The following is a 24,969-nucleotide window of genomic DNA, read 5'->3' on the forward strand; positions in this document are numbered from 1 at the left end:
TATTGAAATTCAGAATGAAGAAGCAAAAATACTTTTCAAAAACGTCGTCTTTTAGGGTATGTGGTTACACTGTCAGACAAAGTTTTCTGGTCCTTGGAGAAGAGCCAAACTGCTCTTCATTGCATTTTCACCCTCCTGCTACAGGAAGGAAAGCGTAGGAATGGATCAAGCACAATGACAGGCACAATGGATTATGGGCATAACCAGGAGCAACGGAATGAGTGGGGAGTTGGTGAGGGCAAAAACATGTGAGAAAGTGTGCAAGAGTAAGAAAACACAAGGTGAGATCGAGCAAAGGATAAGTGAACAGAGTGAACACACAGGGAAGAGAGTAAAGATATGAGGTAGGGGATGAGAGATGGAAAGAGAAAGCATGGAGGAAAGGCAAAGGCTTGGCAAGAAAGTGTCGGGAAAACAGGGAAAGCGCTAGTTAGAGCACCCAGATAAGTTATACAGCAAGTACAAGTAATAATAAAGGGAACAGTGAATACAGATAAAACAGAATTGTATGTCAGCCACATAAAATGTACATAACATGAAGATAATACAATGACTCCTGAGTAAAACTGTGCAAAATTGTTTACTTTCCAGTGAGTTACTGAGCATTAAATTTAATAAACTAGTGGCTCATTGTACGAGAAGAGCATTTAACCTTAGCTTTCCAGTCAGACCCTTTCAAGTGTCCCTAATATGACCTCAGAGGGCTACTGCTTCCTTCATAATCACGCTGGTTCCACACACAACCTCACACAGGTATCTTACCTCTTCCAAGAGCCACTTCACATTACAGGGGTCTGACCTTAACCTTAAATAATTAAAAAAAAACTCTAATTGACTATTTTAAAAGGAAGACTCCAAATCAGATTTCAAACAATGTATATTTTTTTTACTTTTAAAAATACACGACATTCATCCCTGCAAATTTCCAGCTCCTAGCACCAAGTGAAATCTCTGCAAATTGTAAAAATTACAAACGCACAAGCCACTTTAGCAGAGAGCACCCACTGAAACCATTTTCCAGAAAGTCAGAGAGTGAGAAAGAACATCTAGCAGCAGTCCTTCTTGGGTGTCAGCATGTCTCCTTGCAAGACTGTTTTCTCTAGCTGCTTAACCATTTCAGAAATAACTGGGGAACTGTTGTTCTATTTAAAAAATCGTTGTCTATAGTACAGAATCAAATTGATTTTCAAACTGGAGATTTTCTTCAAACTTTTACTACCAGCTACTAGATAATTCATGTATCTATTCTGCTACCCTCACCATTCCTCAGTCAGGGTTTTTAATTTAATTAATAATTAAAAATCCTAGGTAAATCAAACATTTTTTTTAAATAGCATATTGGCTCACGCTACATATGGTTGAGGCTAATGGATGTTGGACTGAAATTAAAACTGTTGCAGTGAGGGAAACAGTGATGGGTACTAAGGCTCAGCTGCTCATTATAAATCCATTACTGTCAATTGGGACAGCGAAGGCTATGAATGAGCAACAAATCTGTTACGGCTCCCACAAGAGTTCAAAGCTCAGCCCACTGAATCTGGAAGTAGTAACCTCTGAGGTTGGTTGCGGTAGGGGAGGGGGAATAAAAAAGGCTAATTTAGTTATGCCAACACTAACTGTAGTGCTCAAAACAATGATCACGCACATATTTTGGGAGCAAGCCAGGTAAATTGTGCCTTCTTAAAATAAAATTTGATGGCACCTTCTTGCTTGTTTCTACCACCCTTCCAAAAATCATTCCGACTTACAGAAGGTTCCTTGCATCCCAATATGGCTGCTTGGGTGCTGCCTCGAGAGACCATTCACATGTGCGAAGCTGGATTGTCAGTGCCGACAGCCTATTTAATTGTAGGGTGGCATGATGAAGGGCAATAATCCTGTTCTCACACAATCTCTTTCTGGCTGAAGATGGGAGATGGGAGGGGAAAGGAAGGTGGGTGCACAAGATGGTCACTGAGAGCCAGAAGCCTGCTCAAGCGTTTGTCATTTCTTAATTCCACTCAAACATATAGTTGTTAACACCAACGAGCTCCTCGCCAACTCCAAACCAGAGGTAGGGTGGGGGAGAGGGGTGGGAAGGGGGAGCCTCAACTTTCCTGGCCTGGATTTTCACTGCAGTTTTTGAAAGTGGATGCGAAGAGAAAGGGTGATCCCAATTAAAATTCATTTTGTTTAACCAGACACTAAAGTTTTTCTTTACTTAGTGAATTAACACCACCGTCTGCTATCCAAACGAAAAAAAACAGCAACCTTTAAGTCAGTACTAGTCACAGATCATTTTGCACAAGTTTTTTTTAAAAAAACAAAAACAGTTTTAAAACTTTTTTCCAAAACACTTATTGTCACAATTCTTTTTGCAGACATTAAATTGTAAGCAAAAAGTATTTTTTAAACATTTTCTTTACATAAAAAAGTCCGTAAAAATTTAATACAGTAAAATGATTCTTTTTAAAGTATGAGTTTTTTTTGCTGACTGTCGATGATATACAGTCAGACTGAGTTGATATCTAACCAATATTATAGTATTTACATAGTAAAAGAAGAATAATGAATCCACCACATCCCCACAACCTATCCCCCTCAAAAATGTACTTATCAAAGTGAATGGGGTAAAGTTAACTAGAAGTGGTTTCATTGCTTTCTCAATATATTCACATATGCATTAAAACAGTATAATACAGATAGTTATGAGGAGATTGAGAAGCTAGTATAGATCCACATAGTTTTTGCTCAAGGGCAGGACAGGCCTGTGGGAAGGGGGAAACGGCGGGATTTATTATTCAGTCAACGTCTGGTTCTTCTTTAGGCTTGTAAACTGCGCCAAATTTCTGCATGTACTTCTTGATGTATTCCTTGGTTTTATGCTTCACATTTTCATTGCACTCCAGATCCTCAGGATTCTTGCATTGTTTCAGCTCCTTGTTCATGACACCATGAGTCAACTGTATGAGAGAGAGCAAAGTGAGAGGTCAGGAGATTCAAGGGCAGGGTATTTGAGAAGAGGGGCCAAAGTGGTGGGAGAACTGATGGGGAGAGGATGAGTAGAAAAGGGAGAGAAAACCAGGGGTGGTCGTGTTGGGGAGAGAAGAAGAGGGTTTGTGGAACATAAGGGGTATGAAGAAGTGGCAGTGAGGGCATGCTGAGGGCCAGTGGGCTGGAGAAATTTTCATTTTCATGAACATGGGAGCTGGCACACTTGTACATGTGCTTTGTTCCAGCCAAACCTCCCCTAGTGGTCTTGTGCACAAGTACGTTCCCTTTGCTGTCCCAACTTAAAAGTTGGCAAGGGCACCTAAGGCTTATCTACAACTCAGGCTTAGGTCAGTTGACTCAGCAAGTCTCACTGTCAGTGCACCTCAGTACTATTACCAGCTTGGCCCACGTGACATACAGGTTTTCCAGCTAAGGCTCAGGAAAGTGATGCCACAAATCAGGGGAAAAACACTTGCTATGTCTTTACCTTACGAGCCAGATGTTTGAAGTCCTCTGTTGCTACGATTCTTCCTATTTTACAGTCAGGTTTCCGGTAAGGATTCAGGCACAGAACAATGAACTGGGAGATCTGGAAAGAAGGAAACAGGTAAAATGGGACTAAAGTAGAATATCCCAGCTGATACACCACTGGTCAAAGGACTCCGGTCTGGAAAAATAATACTCCACTACCACAGTTTGTCTCCTTCCACTAAGCCAACTTGTGTCCAATTGGCTAGTTCAACCTGATCCCATTTTGGAAAGTCACAATGAATGATAGGATCCTAAGAAGAGATGGGGAACAATTGGACTTTTGTATATAAGCCCAAAGATTCCTGAAAGTGGCAATACTGGTAAATACAACTGTGAACAAGGCACGTAAGATGCCAGCCTTCATTAGGTGGGGCAAAGAACACAACAGCAGGGAAGTTATGGTACAGCTTTACAAGTACATCACGAACACATCCATCCCCAGCACTGGTAGCATTTTCAGGAGGCACTGCCTCAAGAAGGCCACATTCATCAAAGATGCCTCCACCCCACGCCATGACATCTTTTCACAGCTACCATTGGCCAGGATTTACAGAAGCTTGAAGTCCCATGTGGCCAAGTTCAAGGTCAGTTACTTCCTTTCAAACATTTGGTTCCTGAACCAATCGGCAAAACCCTAATCACTACAGTTTAGCAACATTTTGAACACCTTGCACTTAGATAGACTTATTTGTTCTAATTGTGTTTTCTTGTAAAGAATTGTGGATATTTTACATTTAATTCCTGTTTTTCTGGTGAATGCTGTTTATTTGATGCTGACGCAAGCAAAATTTTCACTGCACTTGTGTGTCCATGTATTTGTACATATGACATTGACACTCTGACTCTGAGGCCACACCTGGAACACTGTGTGCAGTTTTGGTTGCCACAGTGCATAACGGATGTGACTGTTATGGACATGAGTGCAGAGAAGATTCACCAGGATGTTTAATGTGATGGGGTGAGTGTCTCAGTTATGAGACTGGACAGGTTGCACTCATTATCCTTGGAGCAGAGAAGGTTGACAAGACACCTGATGTAGAAATATAATGAGGGGCACATTTAAGTTGCGCTGTAAACTTCTCCACATATATGAATTAACTATGACCCAATGGCGTGGGAGTGAGGACACAGTAAGAGGTTCAGAGGGGATATAAAAGAAATATTCTGAGCAGATGGTTAGAATTTGTACGATAGAGACAGGATCTCTCTCAATATTCTAGTCGTATCTGGACAGGCACTTAAGTTGCTAAGGCATAGAAAGCTACAGACCAAGTTATAGTCGGTACAAACAAGGCAGACCAGAGAGGTTGTTTCCATCCTGTGACTCAATACACTCACCCGATTGTACTTGAAAAGAACTTTTATCACACATTCAATTCTCAGCACTACTCCATCAGTCTCTCTTGCAGGGAAGGTGGGACATATATGGAAGGAACAGCTTGCACCTGAACTGGAAGGGGACAAATATCCTGGTGGGAAGGTTTGTTAGTGCTGCATGGGGTGGGGGGGGGGAGGGGGGGAACCAGAGTGCCAGAAGAGATACTGGAGCGGTTGTGGAGACAGATGTTGTTAAGACCTCAGACAAAGTCATGAATCACCATGAATCATGGAGCAACTAATGCCCTGAGCTGTATACATTTCAATGCAATAAGTCTCGTAGGAAAGGCAGATGAACTCAATGCATGGATCCATACTTGGAATTATGATATTGCAGCCATTAGTGCATTCCCACAATCCTGATTGAGAAGTTGCAGAACCCGGACCTCTGTACCTCCCTCTGCAATTGGATCCTCGACTTCCTAACTGGAAGGCCACAGTCTGTGTGGATTGATGATAACATATCCTCCTCATTGACAATCAACACTGGCACACCTCAGGGGTGTGTGCTTAGCCCACTGCTCTACTCTCTATATACACGATTGTGTGGCAGGCATAGCTCAAATACCATCTATAAATTTGCTGACGACACAACCATTGTTGGTAGAATCTCATGTGGCGACGAGAGGGCATACAGGAGTGAGATATGCCAACTAGTGGAATGGTGCCACAGCACCAACCTGGCACTCAACGTCAGTAAGTTGAAAGAGCTGATTGTGGACTTCAGGAAGGATAAGAGGAAGGAACACATACCAATCCTCACAGAGGGATCAGAAGTGGAGAGAGTGAGCAGCTTCAAGTTCCTTGGTGTTAAGATCTCTAAGGATCTAACGTGGTCCCAACATATCGATGTAGTTATAAAGAAGGCAAGACAGTGGCTATACTTTATTAGGAATTTGAAAAGATTTGGCATGTCAACAAATACACTCAAAAACTTCTATAGTTGTACTGTGGAGAGCATTCTGACAGGCTGCATCTCTGTCTGGTATGGAGGGGCTACTGCACAGGACTGAGAGAAGCTGCAGAGCGTTGTAAATCTAGTCCGCTCCATCTTGGGCACTAGCCTACAAAGTACCCAGGACATCTTTAGGGAGCGATGTCTCAGAAAGGCAGCATCCATTATTAAGGTGATTTCAACTTTCCACATATTGACTGGGAGTCCTGAACTGTAAAAATAGATGAGATAAGAGTTTGTCAAACTGATTCGGGAAAGTTTCCTTAATCAATACATTGAAGTCCCATTGAGAGATTGTGGAATACCTGATTTGCTATTAGGGAATGAGACAGGACAGTTGACAGAAGTTTGTGTAGGGAAAGAGGAAGGAACTTTGCATCTACTGATCACAATGTCATTAGTTTCAAAGTAAATATGTAAAAAGATAGGTCTGGTCCTTCGGCTGAGATTCTAAATTGGAGAAAAGGCAATCAAAAAATGATCTGGCAAGTGTGGATTGGGACAGGCTGCTTTCTGGTAAAGGTGTACTTAGTAAGTGGGAGGCCTTCAAGAGTGAAATTTTGGGAGTATAAAGCTTGTCAGAGTAAAAGATTTCCTCCTGTTTGCGAAAAGATAACAAGTTTAGTGACCCTTGGTTTTCAAGAGACATTGAGGCCCTGGTTAAGAAATAAAGGAGGTGCATTACAGGTAGGAACAAATGAGGTGGAGATGGAGTACAAGAAATGCAAGAGTACACTTAAGAAAGAAATCAGGAAGGCTAAATTAAGGCATGAGGTTGCCTTGGCAGACAAGGTGAAGGAGAACCCAAGGGGATTTTACAGATATGTTAAGAGCAAAAGAGATGGGGGAGATCTTAAGTATTTTTTTTGCATCTGTATTTACTCAGGAGATGGACACAGTTTACAGCAGCGAGGCGACTCCAGATCAACTTCATGGACCCTACACAGATTACAGAGGTGTAAGGAGGTGTTTGCTGTCTTGAGGCAAATTAGGGTGGATAAATCCCCAGGGCCTGACAAGATGTTCCCCCAGACTCTGCAGATGCAAGTGCTTAAATTTCTGGGACCCTAGCAGAGATATTTAAATTATCCTTAGTAACAGGTGAGGTTCCAGATGTTGTTCCGCTGTTTAAGAAAGGCTCTAAAAATAAACTAGGAAATTATAGACCAGTTAGCCCGATATCAGTAGTGGGAAAGTTACTGGAAGATATTTTGAGGGAACGGATAGAAACATAGAAAACCTACAGCACAATACAGGCCCTTTGGCCCACAGAGTTGTGCTGCACGTCCCTACCGTAGAAATTACTAGGCTTACCTATAGCCCTCTATTTTACTAAGCTCCATGTACCTACCTAAAAGTCTCTTAAAAGACCCTATTGTATCCACCTCCACCGCCAATGCCGGCAGCCCATTCCACGCACTCACCACTCTGAGTAAAAAAACTAACCCCTGACATCTCTCCTGTATCTACTCCCCAGCATCTTAACCTGTGTCCACTTGTGGCAACCATTTCAGCCCTGGGAAAAAGCCTCTGACTATCCACACGATCAATGCCTCTCATCATCTTATACACCTCTCTCAGGTCACCTCTCATCCTCTGTCGCTCCAAGGAGAAAAGGCCGAGTTCACTCAACCTATTCTCATAAGGCATGCTCCCCAATCCAAGCAACATCCTTGTAAATCTCCTCTGGACCCTTTCTATGGCTTCTACATCCTTACTGTAGTGAGGCGACCAGAACTGAGCACGGTACTCCAAGTGTGGTCTGACCAGATTCCTATATAGCTGAAACATTACCTCCCGGCTCCCAAGTTTAATTCCATGATTGATGAAGGCCAATACACCATACGCCTTCTTAACCACAGAGTCAACCTGCGCAGCTGCTTTGAGTGTCCTATGGACTCGGACCCCAAGATCCTTCTGATCCTCCACACTGCCAAGAGTCTTACCATTAATACTATATTCTGCCATCATATTTGACCTACCAAAATGAACCACTTCACACTTATCTGGGTCGAACTCCATCTGCCACTTCTCAGCCCAGTTTTACATCCTATCAATGTCCCGCTGTAACTTCTGACAGCCCTCCACACTATCCACAACACCTCCAACCTTTGTGTCATCAGCAAACTTACTAACACATCCCTCCACTTCCTCATCCAGGTCATTTATAAAAATCATGAAGAGTAAGGGTCCCACAACAGATTCCTGAGGCACTCCACTGGTCACCGACCTCCATGCAGAATACGACCCATTTACAACCACTCTTTGCCTTCTGTGGGCAAGCCAGTTCTGGATCTACAAAGCAATGTCCCCTTAGGTCCCATGCCTCCTTACTTTCTCAATAAGCCTTGCATGGGGTACCTTATCAAATGCCTTGCTGAAATCCATATACACTACAGCTACTGCTCTTCCTTCATCAATGTGTTTAGTCACATCCTCAAAAAATTCAATCAGGCTCATAAGGCATGACCTGCCCTTGACAAAGCCATGCTGACTACTCCTAATCATATTATACCTCTCCAAATGTTCATAAATCCTGCCTCTCAGGATCTTCTCCAACAACTTACCAACCACTGAGGCAAGACTCAGCGGTCTATAATTTCCTGGGCTATCTCTACTCCCTTCCTTGAATAAAGGAACAACATCCGTAACCCTCCAATCCTCCGGAACCTCTCCCGTCCCCATTGATGATGCAAAGATCATCGCCAGAGGCTCAGCAATCTCCTCCCTCGCCTCCCACAGAAGCCTGGGGTACATCTCATCCAGTCCCGGCGACTTATCCAACTTGATGCTTTCCAAAAGCTCCAGCACATCCTCTTTCTTAATATCTACATGCTCAAGCTTTAAAGTCTGCTGCAAGTCCTCACTACAATCACCAAGATCCTTTTCCATAGTGAATACTTGTATTCATTAAGTACCTCTGCTTTCACGTCTTATCCTCTTGCTCTTCACATACTTGTAGAATGTCTTGGGGTTTTCCTTAATCCTGCCTGCCAAGGCCTTCTCATGGCCCCTTCTGGCTCTCCTAATTTCCATCTTAAGTTCCTTAGCATTACAATCTTCTAGATCTCTAACATTACCCAGCTCTCTGAACCTTTTGTAAGCCTTTCTTCTTGACTGGATTTATTACAGCCTTTGTACACCACAGTTCCTGTACCCCACCATAACTTCCCTTTCTCATTGGAACGTACCTATGCAGAACTCCACACGAATATCCTCTGAATATTTGCCACATTTCCTCTGTACTTTTCCCTGAGAACATCTGCTTCCAACTTAAGCCTCCAATTTCCTGTCTGATAGCCTCATAATTCCCCTTACTCCAATTAACTGCTTTTCTAACTTGTCTGTTCCTCTCTCTCTCCAATGCGATTGTAAAGGAGATAGAATTATGATCACTAATTCATGTACGAGTATTTTGATAGACATGGTCTGATTAAGGATAGTCAGCATTGTTTCATGCATCGTAGGTCATGTCTAAACAATCTTTAAGAGGTTTACAAGTTACCAGGAAAGGTGATGACGGTAAGGCAGTGTATGTTGTATACATGGACATGACCAAGGATTTGACAAGGTCCCACATGGAGGTTTGTCAAGAAGGTTCAGTCACTCAGCATTCAAAATGAGGTAGTAAATTGTATTAGACATTGGCTTTATGGGAGAAGACAGAGAATGGCAGTAGATGGTTGTCTCTCTGACTGAAGTCCTGTGACCAGTAGAGTGCTGCAGGGATCGGTGCTGGGGTCCATTGTTGTTTGTCATCTATATCAACAATCTATATGGTAATGTGGCTAATTGGATCAGCAAATTTGCAGATGACACCAAGATTGGGGGTTTAGTAGACAGTGAGGAAGACTATGATAGCTTGAAATTTAATGGAGACAAGTGCAAGTTGTTGCACTTCAGTAGGACCAAAGTATACAAAATTATGAGGGGTATAGATTGGGTAAATGCAAGCAGGCTTTTTCCACTGAGGTTTGGTTGGACTGCAACTAGAGGTCATGTGTTAAGGGTGAACGGTAGAATATTTAAGGGGAACATGAGGGGAATCTTCTTCACTCAGTGGGTGGTGAGAGTGTAGCATGAGCTACCAGCGCAAGTGATGCATATGAGCTCGATTTCAATTTTTAAGAGAAGTTTGATTAAGAGAACATAGAACAGTACAGCACATTACAGGACCTTCGGCCCACAATATTGTACCGACCCTCAAACCTTGCCTCCCATATAACACCCCACCTTAACTTCTTCCATATACCTGTCTAGTAGTCTCTTAAACTTCACGAGTGTATCTGCCTCCACCACTGATTCAGGCAGTGCATTCCACGCACCAACCACTCTCTGAGTAAAAAAAACCTTCCTCTAATATCCCCCTTGAACTTCCCACCCCTTACCTTAAAGCCATGTCCTCTTGTATTGAGCAGAGGTGCCCTGGGGAAGAGGCCCTGGCTATCCACTCTATCTATTCCTCTATTATCCTGTACACCTCTATAATGTCTCCTCTCATTCTCCTTCTCTCTAAAGAGTAAAGCCCTAGCTCCCTTAATCTCTGATCATAATGCATACTCTCTAAACCAGGCAGCATCCTGGTAAATCTCCTCTGTATCCTTTCCAATGCTTCACAGTACCCCAATTGTGGCCTAACCAGAGTTTTATAGAGCTGCATCATTACATCGCGACTCTTAAACTCTATCCCCTGACTTATGAAAGCTAACACCCCATAAGCTTTCTTAACTACCCTATCCACCTGTGAGGCAACTTTCAGGGATCTGTGGACATGTACCCCCAGATCCCTCTGCAGCTCCACACTACCAAGTATCCTGCCATTTACTTTGTACTCTGCCTTGGAGTTTGTCCTTCCAAAGTTGTACCACCTCACACTTCTCCGGGTTGAACTCCATCTGCCACTTCTCAGCCCACTTCTGCATCCTATCAATGTCTCTCTGCAATCTTTGACAATCCTCTGCACTATCTACAACACCACCAACCTTTGTGTCATCTGCAAACTTGCCAACCCACCCCTCTACCCCCACATCCAGGTCGTTTATAAAAATCACAAAAAGTAGAAGTCCCAGAACATTAGGTACATGATGTTAGGGGTATGGAGGGCCGTGGGCCCAGTACAGGCCGAGGAGAGTGGGCAGTTTAAATAGCTCGAGACAGACTAGATGGGCCGAAAGACCCGTTTCTGTGCTGAACTGTGACTCTAATATACTGGCCTTGAAAGTTGCAGATCACAGATTAATCATAGCTCATTAAGACTTTTAATGATTAAATTAAGAAGATAGGGTCAACTAAACTCCAGGATATCCACTCCAACATAACTGTTTTTCTTAAAACAGATTCCTAAAATCCCATGACCAAGTTTATGGGCTCTGTCCTTTGTGACTTGGAGTCAAATTTTATTTGGTAACATCTTTATGAACACTTTTGGATGTTTTACGGTGTCAATGGCAGTGTATAAATAAGATCTTGTTGCTGTTTGTGTTGGAAGAAATTAAATACGTTAGCTGACTTACACACTAAACCTCAAAAACAGCAAATAAGTTAATGAACATATGATTTATTTAACAGTACTATTTCGAAGATTCAAAGTACATTTATTATTAAAGAACATATAAATTATACAACCTTGAGATTTGTCTGCTTACAAGCAGCCTCAAAGCAAGAAACCCAAAAGAACCCAATTAAAAAAAAAGCCCAACCCCCAATGCGCAAAGAGAAAATAACACAAATCATACAAACAAAAGAAGCCAGCTACAACAGCATTCCAACCATATTGAGTTCTTGGGTCCAAATTCCTGGAGCATTCCGGAGTAGGCCCAAAGCCTGGGTATTCAGTCCATCGTAATAGCAGGGCAAATCATTGCAAAGTTCGTAGACACGAAGCACAGCAGCCGGGGTCTGTTTCAGTCTCAGTGCCGCAGAGAGAGGAACCTCCAGTTTATCTGGGCCAGTGTTTAAGTTGCCTGAACAGCAGATCATTAGGACCTGGGCTCTGCCGTGGTGAATCGCTCCCGGCTTAGAACACATTGCTCAACAATTTGCTTCGGGCCTAGATTTTGCTGCTGAAAAAGCTGTCCTCAACCACTCCAAAATGGCTCGGTGCTTAAAGCGATCCAACCTTGCCCGACTCATGACATTCTGCCTTTCCAGTCTATCTGGGCCGGCATTTAAATTGTCCAAACAGTAGATTATGCATCGAAGCCTTCCAGCACTTCAGATACTACCCTACCTTTTTCTTTTGCATTAACATGGGTCCAGATTACATCTACTTTTAAAATCTGGAAGACAGCATCTGCCTCAGACCCTATCATTCTTCTATACTAGCATTTCAGCATAGATTATGGCTTAAGCATTTGCAATGAGTAACTTGATATAGTAGAGAGAAAACATAATACAGTTTTTGAAGAATGTTAATGAACTGGTGGACTTCCAGAGTGTGATTTGATACTCTATAATAACTCTTCTTGGATAACATAACTCTAATGCTGCTGTGCTGTGCTTTGCCTCTTCCTCGATCCCAACTAATTTGTAGCTGTGTTAAGCCTAGGCATTCTCGCATGATGGCCTTGGGTAACCTTTGAACATCGTATCACAAAATAGACCATTTTTAGAAGCCAATTCACTGTCACTACTATGAACTGCTGTAATAAGATGATATTATGGGGTTCACTCTTAAGATTGACCAGTAATTTTATTTCATTTGCCAAGATTTTTGGAATGATTCTCCAGTATTTTTCAAATCAACCAGTGTCCTTAAGACCATAAGACATAGGAGCAGAATTAAGCCATTCAGCCCATCGAGTCTGATCTGCCATCCATCATGGCTGTTTGAATATCCATTTCATCCCCATTCTCCTGCCTCCTCCACATAAACTTTGATGCCCTTATTAATCAAGAACCCATCAACCTCCACTTTATATATACCCAATGACTTGGCCTCCACAGCCATCTGTGGTAATGAATTCCATAGATTCACCACCCTCTGGCTGAAGAAATTCCTCCATCTCTGTTATGAAGGGATGCCGTTCTATTCCGTGACTGTGCTCTCTTGTCCTAGACTCCCCCACTGTAGGAAACATCCTCTCCATGCCCACTCTATCTTCTTATTCTATTCCCCAGCAAATAAAGGAGTTGGTTTATAATGGGCATGGAACTGTGGCGATCACTTACATCTTGGTCTCTTGCAACTCTTCAAGTAATTTGATTGTGGGGCTTTTGTACATGAGCCTCATTCATGCTACTACCAGTAGGTCAAAAGGCAAATAGAATCAAAAGAGGATTCTGGATAATTGGGCTATTGGTTAATCAGGGCAGCCAATTCTTTGGGAGAACTCTTAAAGAATAAAAATGAATTGAGAAAATAGCCAGGATTCCCTTTGTTTATTTGGGATGCCACACCGCTTAATTGGGACAGAAAACTGATACTGAACAGCCTCTAACTAGCGTCAGTCACATGAACTTGTGTGGCCATTAGACACTACACTGTGCTTAGAGCAAACAATTTTTAAATAGCATCAGCTATGTGTGTTTATGTTCAAAAAGCAGTGATTTTTGTGACTGATAGTTGGTGAGAAATAATAACATAGTTCTGAATTACGGATACAAGCATTCAGGCTTGGAGATGCCAGAGACAGCAAGGAGTGCAAATGAAACAAGTCCATACAGCAAGTTAGGAACTACGAATGTTATGATAAAAAAGAAGATTTGGAAGATGCAACAGTTTCTGTCTGGTGCATTTGTGTGGATGTTACATACTACACTGTGCTTAGGGTGAACAGTTTTTCAAAAGTGTCAGTTGCATATGCTTGTGTTATGTTACTCATCTGAACCAACCAATGCCAAATTAAAAAGCAGTGATATTTGACATTACCTCATGCAGGAAGGAAATGAAGGCAATCCATTATCTACACCAGGTGCCTGCACTGATTTTGTTCATTTACAGTGAATCAAAAGAACATGGCAGTCTAGAGAAGGGCACGAGCTCATGATCAACTCCATTTCTCACCAATTAAAGCATCGAGGAAGATTGAAATATTGAGGTGACTGTGGAAGGCGAGTGAATGTTCAGTGCTATCTACCAGCCTCTTATTTGCTGCTGCCGGAGGAAGGTGTCTCTGTGCGACATCTCTCACTTGCTGCTCTCAAAGGAAGGTCCCTGTATTCAAATGGTCTCTTTCCCTCTGTGCTGTCAGAGGATGGAACCAAAGTTCTGGGTGTGTGATTTAGAGATTGCACTTAGTAGTTCACTGGAACCCTTTCAGATTTACGTTTTTGTACTCTGTGTTTCCGTCTGACCTTTCTGGTTGACGTTTATGGAGTTTGTTTTGTTTTGCGGGGGGGTGGGATTTTGATGTTCGGTGCCATTTGCGTGATTTTTTTGCGCATGGGGACTTGATGCTCTTGTTGCCATTTGCATGATTTGTTTTTCTGCACATGGGGGAAAGATTTGAAGACCTTGTTGCCACTTGTGGTATTTGCTTTTGCGCACGGAAGTGGTGGGGGGGGGGAAGAGTGTTGATATTTCGTGGCTGTCTGGAGAAAACGAATCTCAGGGCTGTATACTGCATACATACTTTGATAATAAATGTACCTTGAAACTTGAATTCCTCTGTTGGTAACTATTAGTAACTAATACAGAGTTTTATAGGACTGTAGTAGTATTGGTAGTATTCTAATTTGATCTGTATTTCATTTAAATACATAATTTGTTACTCAATTAAACAGTAGATTCTCTTTTAAAAACCATTTCCCTGAAACTTCAGCTAATTGAGGCAGCCGCTTCATTGGGTCAAAATGAACTGGTTCCAGTTAAGCAGAATCCACTGTATTCCCTAATCCTGCCACCATACCCTCACCAACTACCTTCATTGAATGCTGTCCTGGCAGACTTGTTAGTCAAAGGGTCTAAGAAAAATTGCCTTGCCGGGTGGTGTGCAGATCTCTTAATAAAGAAAAAAAAGAGAATTTTACATAGTGAAAGGTGCTAGTCAGATTGTCACCTTCTAATGTATGGCACCCAACTATCCCCCTCACCATGGCAGTTGCAAGTACAGATGCACTATAGCAACTAACTGGGCCTATTAAGCATTTTCCAAATCCATGACATTGACCAACTCAAAATGCAAATGCATTTACAATTTTTACTCTAAATTGCACATTATTCTGACCGAGTCTTGGTTGTATTTTCATTGTCATTGGGCTAGTGTTCTGGAAATCCCTAACAACAGTGCCCCACAATTTAACAGTGTTGAAAACAGCTCAACACCACATTTACAGGGCGAAAGCAACACCCATAAGATATCTCTTTCATAGGAGGGCCGGGATGGGGGAAGATGCTGTTGGAATGCCCATGAAAAATTGGGTCATCTTTGGAAGGGCATTTCCATGAGAGAATGGAGTGTGTCTGAAGGAATGGATCATGCTCATGGGAACTTGGGTTATGTGCGGACAGCATATTCACTGGAAGTAGGGTGCATTTTGATGCAGTGGACATACTTGAAAGCTGGGATTATTTTCAGGAAGAAAGTATGAAGGAGGAAAACTTCTGAACTAACGGCCAATTTACAATTCAGGAAATGAGTTACTTATTAAAAGAAAGCATGGAATTTTTCTCTTCATACCATGCAGTCTAAATAATTGGTTTGTTACAGAAAGGAAACCTACTTACTCAAAATTATGCCGAACTTTTCACTCTCCATTAATCCTTTCTTTAGAAACACACTGATCTGTTTTTGTACATGTATATATATACACACACACACACACACTGATGAATTTAAAACACTTTCCGAGTAACTTGTTCGACAGTTCATCTATCTCCTAATTCTGCCCATTTCCAACTCCCCATGACTCTGCCTACTACTAACTTCTATAGCTTTACCTGTGCTGTGCTACAGGAGAAAATACACAGATAGGGAAGATGTAAAATATATTTATTATGCACTCAAATAATACTTCATAGGTATTGTTTTGTATCCAATCAGTTATGCATGAGTTGCAGTCATTAAGGCAATGCGGTATTTTTTCATGCAAACCAAATTCAACACAATCCGTTTAGGTAAGTGACTTACCCTGCATTTAAAGAGGGTTATTGGGGCCTATTTTATATGCAGCAATATCTAACGAGATGCTTGACAGAAACACTTTTGAATGTTTTGCATGAAACAACAAGTAAATTTCTCCTTTCTGAGAGTAAGCATGGCAGACTACAAGCAAATATGGGAAGTGGAGATGGATGAGAAGTGGAGACAACAGAACGGGAAGGAGAAAACTGAACTCACCTCCTTCCTGAACATCTCTTTACTCCTCTTGGCAAGCTCACTTGAAGTGTCAGCCTCTGCGGTCTTAGGCTTTTTCTTGATAGACTGTAAGAGGAGAATGAGTGGGATTTCGGTAACTTCAAAAATAAAAATGTAGCAAGATAATTAGCTGGAGGATATCCAGATTACCACTGGCATCACACCAGATCGCACTGGTAATTCCAACAACACTCAGCAAATGACATGAAAAGGTCATTAGCACAAGGAATCCTTTGATCTCAGTTTTTCTTCACCAAGCCCATTCTCTTTTCAATTCCTGCCCCCAGGGTTTTGAACCTTTTGCACCAGAAAACAATATCTTAATTTACATCACTAGTTTATTTCATAATTAAAGTAATAACATTTTTCAAACTCAATATTTTTTGATGCCAAAAGCTCTGTCAGACACAGTGCCCCAGGCTTGGGTGTCACCAGATAGGAGCCCCTAACCTGCTGACTCTCTCCTCGAAGCCCAACTCACTGCAGGGGGATTTGAGCTCTACAGAAGAAACTGAGAGCCAACTGCACTAAAATGGTAGGGCATATTGTTTCAATATCCAACAGGAGAAGCTGCCCTTAACCACTTTTTCACTTGAGCATGGGGAAGAAACAGAGGGCCTCAGTGATTTCAAAGGAGTGGGGGGGGGGCATGACAGGGAGACGAGAGCTCACAGCCATCTGCAATTATCCCTAAAAATAACAGTTCAAAAAAAAAACAGACAGCTGGAATATCATCTGGATGGCAGAACTGCAGAGCATGTCTTTTTTTTTAACTTTCAGTTCTGAGGATTGTGTGTAATTTTCCCCAAGAAAAGCTCAAGCTTTTGGTTCTATAGTAATATGGCCATTTTGCTCACAGGTGTCAGCATAACTTTCATTTTTAGGATAAAGGACAATGGTATGTAGAAGTTGAACTATAAATTTATCAATTACCTCTAAGAATTTCTCTACAAATCATTACTTTCGAGCAAGCTGCAGTGGGCTTGAATTTTGGCTCACTATGCTTAGATGTTCATTTTCTGTAGTATTTAATAGAATTTGCCTGAAGCTTGTTGTGTCAATCATATTAGCATGGGACTGGAGCTAAATGTAGCTCATTTTGGGAAGGACAGCTGGTTTCCTTTGCTAAAGATGGACATAAGTGTTTCCCATATGGCACTGGACGTTCATTCAACAAGACTGAGCTAACCTGCCATCCGTTGTTCATCAGACTAATCCATGATTAAGGTTTCTAAGCACTTTATTTTTAAATTATCTTAGTGGTGAATAATCAAGTCAAATATACCTTTTCATCTAACAAGCTTGGTTTGTGTTTTTAAAATTCACTAACACATCAAGCAGAATTGCATGAAGAAGAAAGCAATTTAGAAATACACACACACACACACACACAGTAGCATGCAAAAGTCTGGGCACACCAGTCAAAATTTCTGTTACTGTGAATAGCTAAGCAAGTAAAAGATGACACATTTCTTTAATATTTTAAGCAAGATTACTTTTTTTATTTCCATTCTTTACAGTTTCAAAATAACAAAAAAGGAGAAGGGCCCAAAGCAAAAGTTTGGACACCCTGCATGGTCAGTACTTAGTAACACCCCCTTTGGCAAGTATCACAGCTTGTAAACACTTTTTGTACCCAGCTAAGAGTCTTTCAATTCTTGTTTGGGGGATTTTCACCCATTCTTCCTTGCAAAAGGCTTCTAGTTCTGTGAGATTCTTGGGCCGTCTTGCATGCACTGCTCTTTTGAGGTCTATCCACAGATTCTCAATGATGTTTAGGTCAGGGGACTGTGAGGACCATGGCAAAACCTTCAGCTTGCGTCTCTTAAGGTAGTCCATTGTGGATTTTGAGGTGTGTTTTGGATCATTAACCTGTTGTAGAAGCCATCCTCTTTTCATCTTTGGTGTTTTTTTTTACAGACGGTGTGATGTTTGCTTCCAGAATTTGCTGGTATTTAATTGAATTCATTCTTCCCTCTACCGGTGAAATGTTCCCCGTGCTACTGGCTGCAACACAAGCCCAAAGCATGATCGGTTCACCCCCGTGCTTAACAGTTGGAGAGGGGCTTTCATGAAATTCTGCACCCTTTTTTCTCCAAACATACCTTTGCTCATTGTGCCCAAAAAGTTCTATTTTAACTTCATCAGGCTTGTTTAGATGTTCCTTTGCAAACTTCTGATGCTGAATTTTGTGGTGAGGATGCAGGACAGGTTTTCTTCTGATGACTCTTCCATGAAGGTCATATTTGTGCAGGTGTCACTGCACAGTAGAACAGTGCACTCAAACGGGGGTTTTGATTTGCCTTTCTAGCAATCCTATGAGAAGTTCTCTCAGAAAGTTTTCTTGGTCTTCCGGACCTCAACTTGACCTCCACCGTTCCTGTTAACTGCCATTTCTTAATTCCATTAGAACTGAGGAAACAGCTACCTGAAAACGCTTTGCTATCTTCTTATAGCCTTCTCCTGCTTTGTGGGCACCATTTATTTTAATTTTCAGAATGCTAGGCAGCTGCTTAGAGGAGCCCATGGCTGCTGATTGTTGGGACAAGGTTTGAGAAGTCAGGGTATTTATAAAGCTTTGAAATTTGCATCACCTGGCCTTTCCTAATGATGATTGTGAACAAGCCATAGCACTAACAAGCTAATTAAAGTCTGAGACCTTGGTACCGTACAAGTTATCTGAGAGCTCAAATCTCTTGGGGTGCTCAAACTTCTGCATGGTGCTTCTTTCCTTTCTCCCCCCCACTCTAAAATTGTACAAAACAAAAATAATACACTAATCTTGCTTAAAATGTTGAAAAGAATGTTTCATCTTTAACGTTATGACTTTTGGAGATCAGTTCATCTTCTACTCACTTAACTAATCAGTGATGGAAATTTTGATCAGGGGTGCCCAAACTTTTGCATGCCACTGTAGACACACACACATATAATAAAAATAAATAAAATAAAACAAAAGAAAGCAGAAAAGTGAACGGGAATGAATATCCTTTTCTGAAAGTGAATACTCTGAATCCTTTCCCAGCAGCATATGTACAATTATTTGATATACATGTTCACAGACCTGGCTGTAAGAGTTGGGCGTCCCATCTCCACTTCCATCTGGTCCATGTCGATCAGTGAGCATTGGATCCTAAAGTTCAACAGGCAAAACACAATGAGATACTGGACATATCACCCTCTTGGTCCTCACGAAAGAGCAGTACAGGTTTCCCCCGCCATCCAAAGGTAGAGTGTTCCTATGAAACGGTTCGTAAGCCGGAATGTCGTAAAGCGAAGAAGCAATTACCATTTATTTATATGGGAAAATTTTGCGAGCTTTCGTAGACCCAAAAATAACATGCCAAATAACAAGTAAAACCTAAAATAACAGTAACATATAGTAAAAGCAGGAATGGTATGATAAATACACAACTTATATAAAGTAGAAATATTTTTTCACAATCATTGCCTAAACTGTTCTCCGTAGCGAAAATCTCACGCAAGCGCCGTCGGTAAAAACACGGCGCAAGCACTCTCCAGTAACCTTTAAGCTATGAAGCTGCCAAATCATACCAAATAACACGTAAAAATACACAGCCTATATAAAGTAGAAATAATGTATGTACAGTGTAGTATCACTTACTGGAATTGGATCAGCGTCGAGCACACTGATGATGGTGTGTTAGGCTGAGTTGGAGGTTGAGGTGGTGCAGTGGCCCCCACCCTCCGGGCAGCAACCCGATACATTGCCACGAAGCATGCAGGGGTCCAGCAGTAGCCGGGAGACACACAGCACATCTTTAAGAAAAAAGCCGAAATAAACAAGCTAATTAATTAGGTGCTGGGCGGTACCTAATAATTAGCATGTTTATTTTGGCTTTTTTCTTAAAAGATGTGCTGTGTGTCTCCCGGCTACTGCTGCATTCTCCACGAATCGGTATCTGTCCGCAGCCTGGGTGTTGGGGTGGTGGGACACTGGGGTGTCATCTCATCATCGTCTGTTTCCATTAGAGCAGGCAGCTCATCTTCTCCTATGACTGCCCGCCTCCATGTCGAAGGTTGAGGTTCATCGTCTGCTGTGGCTGATGTGGAAGGCTTGCTTGACTGCTGAGCGTCGCGCATTTTCCTATCATACAGTTCTTTGTAAGCACTCAAACCATCCTGCAAATATCCCCTAAACCTACGTACCCTTTCAAAATTAAAGTCGTACTTTATCATTACTCATTCGGTTTCGATTGTTATCCTTTCCTCTTCCAATTGCATCAGCTCTTCATCTATCGGTTCTTGGTCATGGGATGCCAAAACCTCGTCAACATCATCTTCGTCAGCTTCCACAAGCCAAACTCACTTAGTCCTTACTTCGTTCACCACGATCAAAATGCTTAATTATGTCTAGTTTTATGCTAAGTGTAACACCATTACGAGGTCTTTCAGACTTTTCCGATACCTTAGAACTCATCTTGCAAACGGCTGCTCATAGGCACGTGTTTAAGCAATGCTGGCGAGAATGCGGTTCTGAATCTGGGGAGAGTGGCTGCTTGGAGTGCATGCTGCTTTTTTCGCGTGCTGCTTTTTTTGTAACAGTGAAAACACCTTCTGTTAGCAAAAACAGGTCTTTCGTAACAGTGAGGTTTCATAAAGCGAACGTTCGAAAAGCAGGGGACACCTGTACTGTAGTATCATACTTCAGAACCTTAAGATTCAAGATTGTTTAATGTCATTTTCAGTACAAAGTATAAACGAGAGCAAAATAATTGTTACTCCAGTTCTGATGCAGAGGTAAAAAAACAATAAATACAAATAAATAAGATAGCTTATATACATAGATTGATTGTATGTCCATAAAGTGATGCTAGGCATAGGAGTGTCTGTACATAAGGTGACTGACAGGAAATGATAAAAGTAATGGTTGTGTAGGGGTGGGTTAGTGAGCAAAGGTGTTGATTAGCCTCAATGCTAGGGAAAAATAACTGTTTTTGAGTCTGGCACGGATATTACATAGCCTCCCCCCGATGGGAGTGGGAAGAACAGTCCACAAACAGGGAGGATGGGTTCCATCATGTTACTGGCCCTCTTCCAGCACCTTTCTGTGTATATGTCTTTGATGGGGGGAGACTGGTGCCGGTGATGTGTTGGGCAGTTTTGACCTCCTGTTGTAGAGCCTTCCTGTCTGCTGCAGTACAGTTTCTGTACCATGCAGTGATACAGCATGTTGGGATGCTTACTACTTCTTCGCATCTGTAGAATGAAGTGAGTATAGATGTGTGTAGTCCAGCTCTCTTCAGCCTTCTTAGAAAGTAGAGGCATTGGTGAGCTTTCCTGATTTTGTGTGATGTGTCCTGGGACCACCATGAGAGGCTGAATGAGATGTGCACTCCTAGGAGTTTGAACCTGCTTGCAGTTTCCACGGTTGTGTCGCCAATGTAATGTGCTATGCAAGTGGTGCAAGTTCTCCTGAAGTCGATAACCATCTCCTTATCTTGTTGACATTGAGGAAGCGGTTATTTGCTTGGCACCAAGCCACCATCTCTTCCACCTCTCTGTAGGCCATCTCTTCGTTGCTGGTGATGAACCCCACCACTCTTGTTAACTGAATATCAAGGGAAAGAAATAATGGCAGATATGCAGCACAATTTCAGGGAGCGAGGAATCTCATGTGTGTTGGTGAGGCTGGGGAGGACATGGTACCAAAGAACATAGGTAATGTGAACGAAGGCATGGAAAACACACCTGTCAACACCGAGTGACAGAGTCCGAAAATCATTTCTGCTTAATGTGAAAATTTTGTTAAGTCAAATATTTACTCCCAAGAAAGGTTACCTTGGCAGGATGTTCATCATACGTGGGCGTCCCCAGATCCATTTCGGCTTCATGACCCATGTTCATTTCATCACTGCCTCCATCCCATAACGGTGGGTCCCACTGTGTTTGCCTGAAGAAAGATTGGGCATACCTAGAGTTACACAGGGTTTTCAGTTACCAAGTCTTGTGGACTGAAGTAAATGATCAGGAGATTGGCAATAACTCAGGGAATGATCATCATTAAAAGTATAGCAAGTATTTCCAGTTTGACTGAAGCCGTGTAAAGACTGAAGCAAAGGACCTTTGACTGGATGCCTGAGCAAAGATCATAAGAATAAAAAATGTGAATGATGGAATGATGGAGAATGGGACTCTAAAGGGGGAATGCCTATACTACTCAGTGTTTTGGGGTTGTAGACATACCAGGGGTGATTGATAAGTTTGTGGCCTAAGGTAGAAGGAGATGAGTTATTAACTTCAAACTTCCTGCATAATCACTCAAAGAGTTGAACTGCATGTGCATGTAACGAGAGTTGTATAACTCATCTCCTTCTACCTTAGGCCACGAACTTACCAATCACCCCTGCTGTGGACACTTTCTGGAGGTCCAAGATCCGTATGCTCCATGACCACTGGACTAAGTGTGTAAATGTAGGAGGGGACTATGTTGAAAAATAAATGTGCTAGGTTTTCTAAAATTGACTCCTTCTACCTTAGGCCACAAACTTATCAATCACCCCTCATATAGGAAATGTCTGCCCTTGGGGTAAAAGTCATATGTTATGTTTGTTACATATCAAGGGTATACAAATGACATTAAGCAATAAATGTTAGCTAGGATGCTGGGTGGGGGGGGGTAGGGGGAGTTTCCCCCCCACAAAAAGCAGCTTTGAGCAGATAGTTTCACCGCTGACTGAAAAAGAATTACAGATTCTCTGGACACTGCCACAATCATGCAATATCACAGTGAAGCATAAACTAAATTATGCAATTTAGATCCTGGAGAAGCAAGAACTTAGTCAATCAGAACTAAACAGCAGAGCCCAGTACGGTCTGTATGAGTCAAAAATTATCTCTGTGCTGTAAAATTTTACAACTCTACAAATTAAACTCTCTCCCTTGAAGACATGAAAAGAAGAGCTGCCAGGGTTATCCTAAGTTTCTAGTTACATTTCATTTTAATTCGCTATTTCACTTCCAGTATGACCTCACTATCTTCAACCTCCTACATCTTTTCTATAAGGAACAGCACAAATTTAAGGACCAGCATCTCTCTGCCCATGTACACCTGCTTTGGTCCTTGAGATGCAATTTCAAATACCTAACCTTTCAGGTTTGCATGAAGGTTATCAACTCAGAAGAAATGTGATCAAGATATAATACAACTCAATTTTTGTCTCCTACATTTGTTGCCAGACCTGCACTTTGCCTTGGAAGCTTCATTCATCATCTCTGGGCCCAAATCCTCCTACAACTCCCTACCTAACAGCAGTGGGGAGCACTGTCACCAGCAGAATCGTAGCAGTTTAAACTCCAGCATGTTCTCAAGGGTGCTTTGGGATGGACAGTAATTACTTGTCTTGCCAGTTTGGTTTTGATCCCAAAATGTTAAAAAGAAGCAACATTCTCTTATTTCAGATTTAGTTTTTTTGTGTTAAGAGTTCCTGGATCTTCCTCCTTCTTTCTTCTCATTCGACTGCATCTCCTTCAAACTTGTCAGCAAATGCAAACAAGTCTTCACCAAACAGACATTTCTTTGGTTATCTCCACTATGTAGGTACCTGTTCCACATCCACCTTCTCTTCTACTTAAAACACGTCCAATTACTTTTAAAAATCTGGAACACTTACTTTTCTCTAATAATTGCTGCCCGACCAGCTGAGTAATTCTGACATTTTGTTTCTTTATCTCAGACTTTCAACACCCGCATTATCTTTATTTTATTATAGTGATAAAAATGTAGTCAGCAAGATACTTTGGCTAAAAGGAACAGAAGGGTTTCCCATTCTTACTGAATTAAGTATTTCCTAGTCAGTAACACAATAGTAATAGAAGCAGCTCTTCTTGACACCTGTTCAGCTTGAGCAGCTGCTACCACACTTTGATTTACATTATGGAATTAATATAAGCTCCACTAATAAATAGGTTGAAATGATTTTTCTTTAATTTTGGAACAATGCGATAATGTGTGGGGCTTGTTCAAACAGACCAACCTGGTTATTACGTGGTAATAGTAAATCTTTCCCTCAGGATCCCGGGCTGTCTTCCAGTTGGTAGGGAGCACAATGGTCTTTGGCTTTGGGGGTGAAGGTGGTGGCAAATCGAGAAGGTTGTTGACGATTATCAACTCCTGCTGGAGATTACAGACACAATAGAGAATTTAAAAGACAAGCTAATAACAGCCTATAGAGTATAAAAATTAAGAAAAACAAGCAAAGTTAAAGCAGTGTGTTTCCTACCCACATTGATAATGAGATTGCTTATTTGTCACACAAACATCAAAATACACTTTGAATTGTGCTGATTGTGCCAAATCAGCAAGAACTGTGGTGGCAGCCCTTAAGTGTACCCACGTATCTGGCCCCAACACAGCATGCACACTACTGACTAACCCTAACCATACGTCATTGAAATGTGGGAGGAAACCACAGCACCAGGAGGAAGCCTACAGGGTCATAGGGAGAATGTACAAGCTCCTTAAAGATAACAAAGGGAATTGAATTCTGATCTTCCAGATGATGCTGTAATAGCTTTATTTTGCAACGCTACTGTAACTAAACTTAATCAGAAACTGAATCAGCTACTATGATCGAGAAGGAATCAAAGTCCATTCAGTGGACTGTCAACGTCAGATTGACTTGAAGCAATGACTTTGCTCTGCTCATCCACGCCAACATCCCAATCAGACGAATGAGCATTTGGGAGACTGACTGGATGGATGGGGTTGGACATGCCAGCAGCTGCAGGACTGCAAGCTTCTTCTACCAGATAGTGAGGGGGCATTTCCACATGCCTTCGCTCTCCCCTTAAGAGCTGGCTCCAATGATCCAG

The 24,969-nt window shown here is 41.8% G+C and overlaps 1 protein-coding gene across 4 annotated transcripts in view; it reads right to left on the reverse strand.

Annotated features, from left to right (window-relative positions):
* Nucleotides 1–864: 864 nt before the first annotated feature.
* Nucleotides 865–24,969, reverse strand: part of setd2 (SET domain containing 2, histone lysine methyltransferase) — a 132,731-nt gene continuing 108,626 nt past the window's right edge. For 3 of the 4 annotated variants that reach the window (XM_063057175.1, XM_063057148.1, XM_063057166.1), the window contains 6 exons: nucleotides 24,132–24,271; nucleotides 21,937–22,048; nucleotides 19,199–19,267; nucleotides 16,117–16,200; nucleotides 3,461–3,562; nucleotides 865–2,942 (listed from right to left, as the gene is read on the reverse strand). In XM_063057175.1, coding sequence (XP_062913245.1) covers nucleotides 2,781–2,942; nucleotides 3,461–3,562; nucleotides 16,117–16,200; nucleotides 19,199–19,267; nucleotides 21,937–22,048; nucleotides 24,132–24,271 — 669 coding nt within the window. In that variant the 3' untranslated portion in view covers nucleotides 865–2,780. The remainder of the gene's footprint in view (nucleotides 2,943–3,460; nucleotides 3,563–16,116; nucleotides 16,201–19,198; nucleotides 19,268–21,936; nucleotides 22,049–24,131; nucleotides 24,272–24,969) is intronic. The other variant, XM_063057157.1, reaches the window with a different exon arrangement.

Source organism: Mobula hypostoma, chromosome 1, assembly GCF_963921235.1.
Source record: "Mobula hypostoma chromosome 1, sMobHyp1.1, whole genome shotgun sequence".
NCBI classification, from domain to species: Eukaryota; Metazoa; Chordata; class Chondrichthyes; order Myliobatiformes; family Myliobatidae; genus Mobula; species Mobula hypostoma.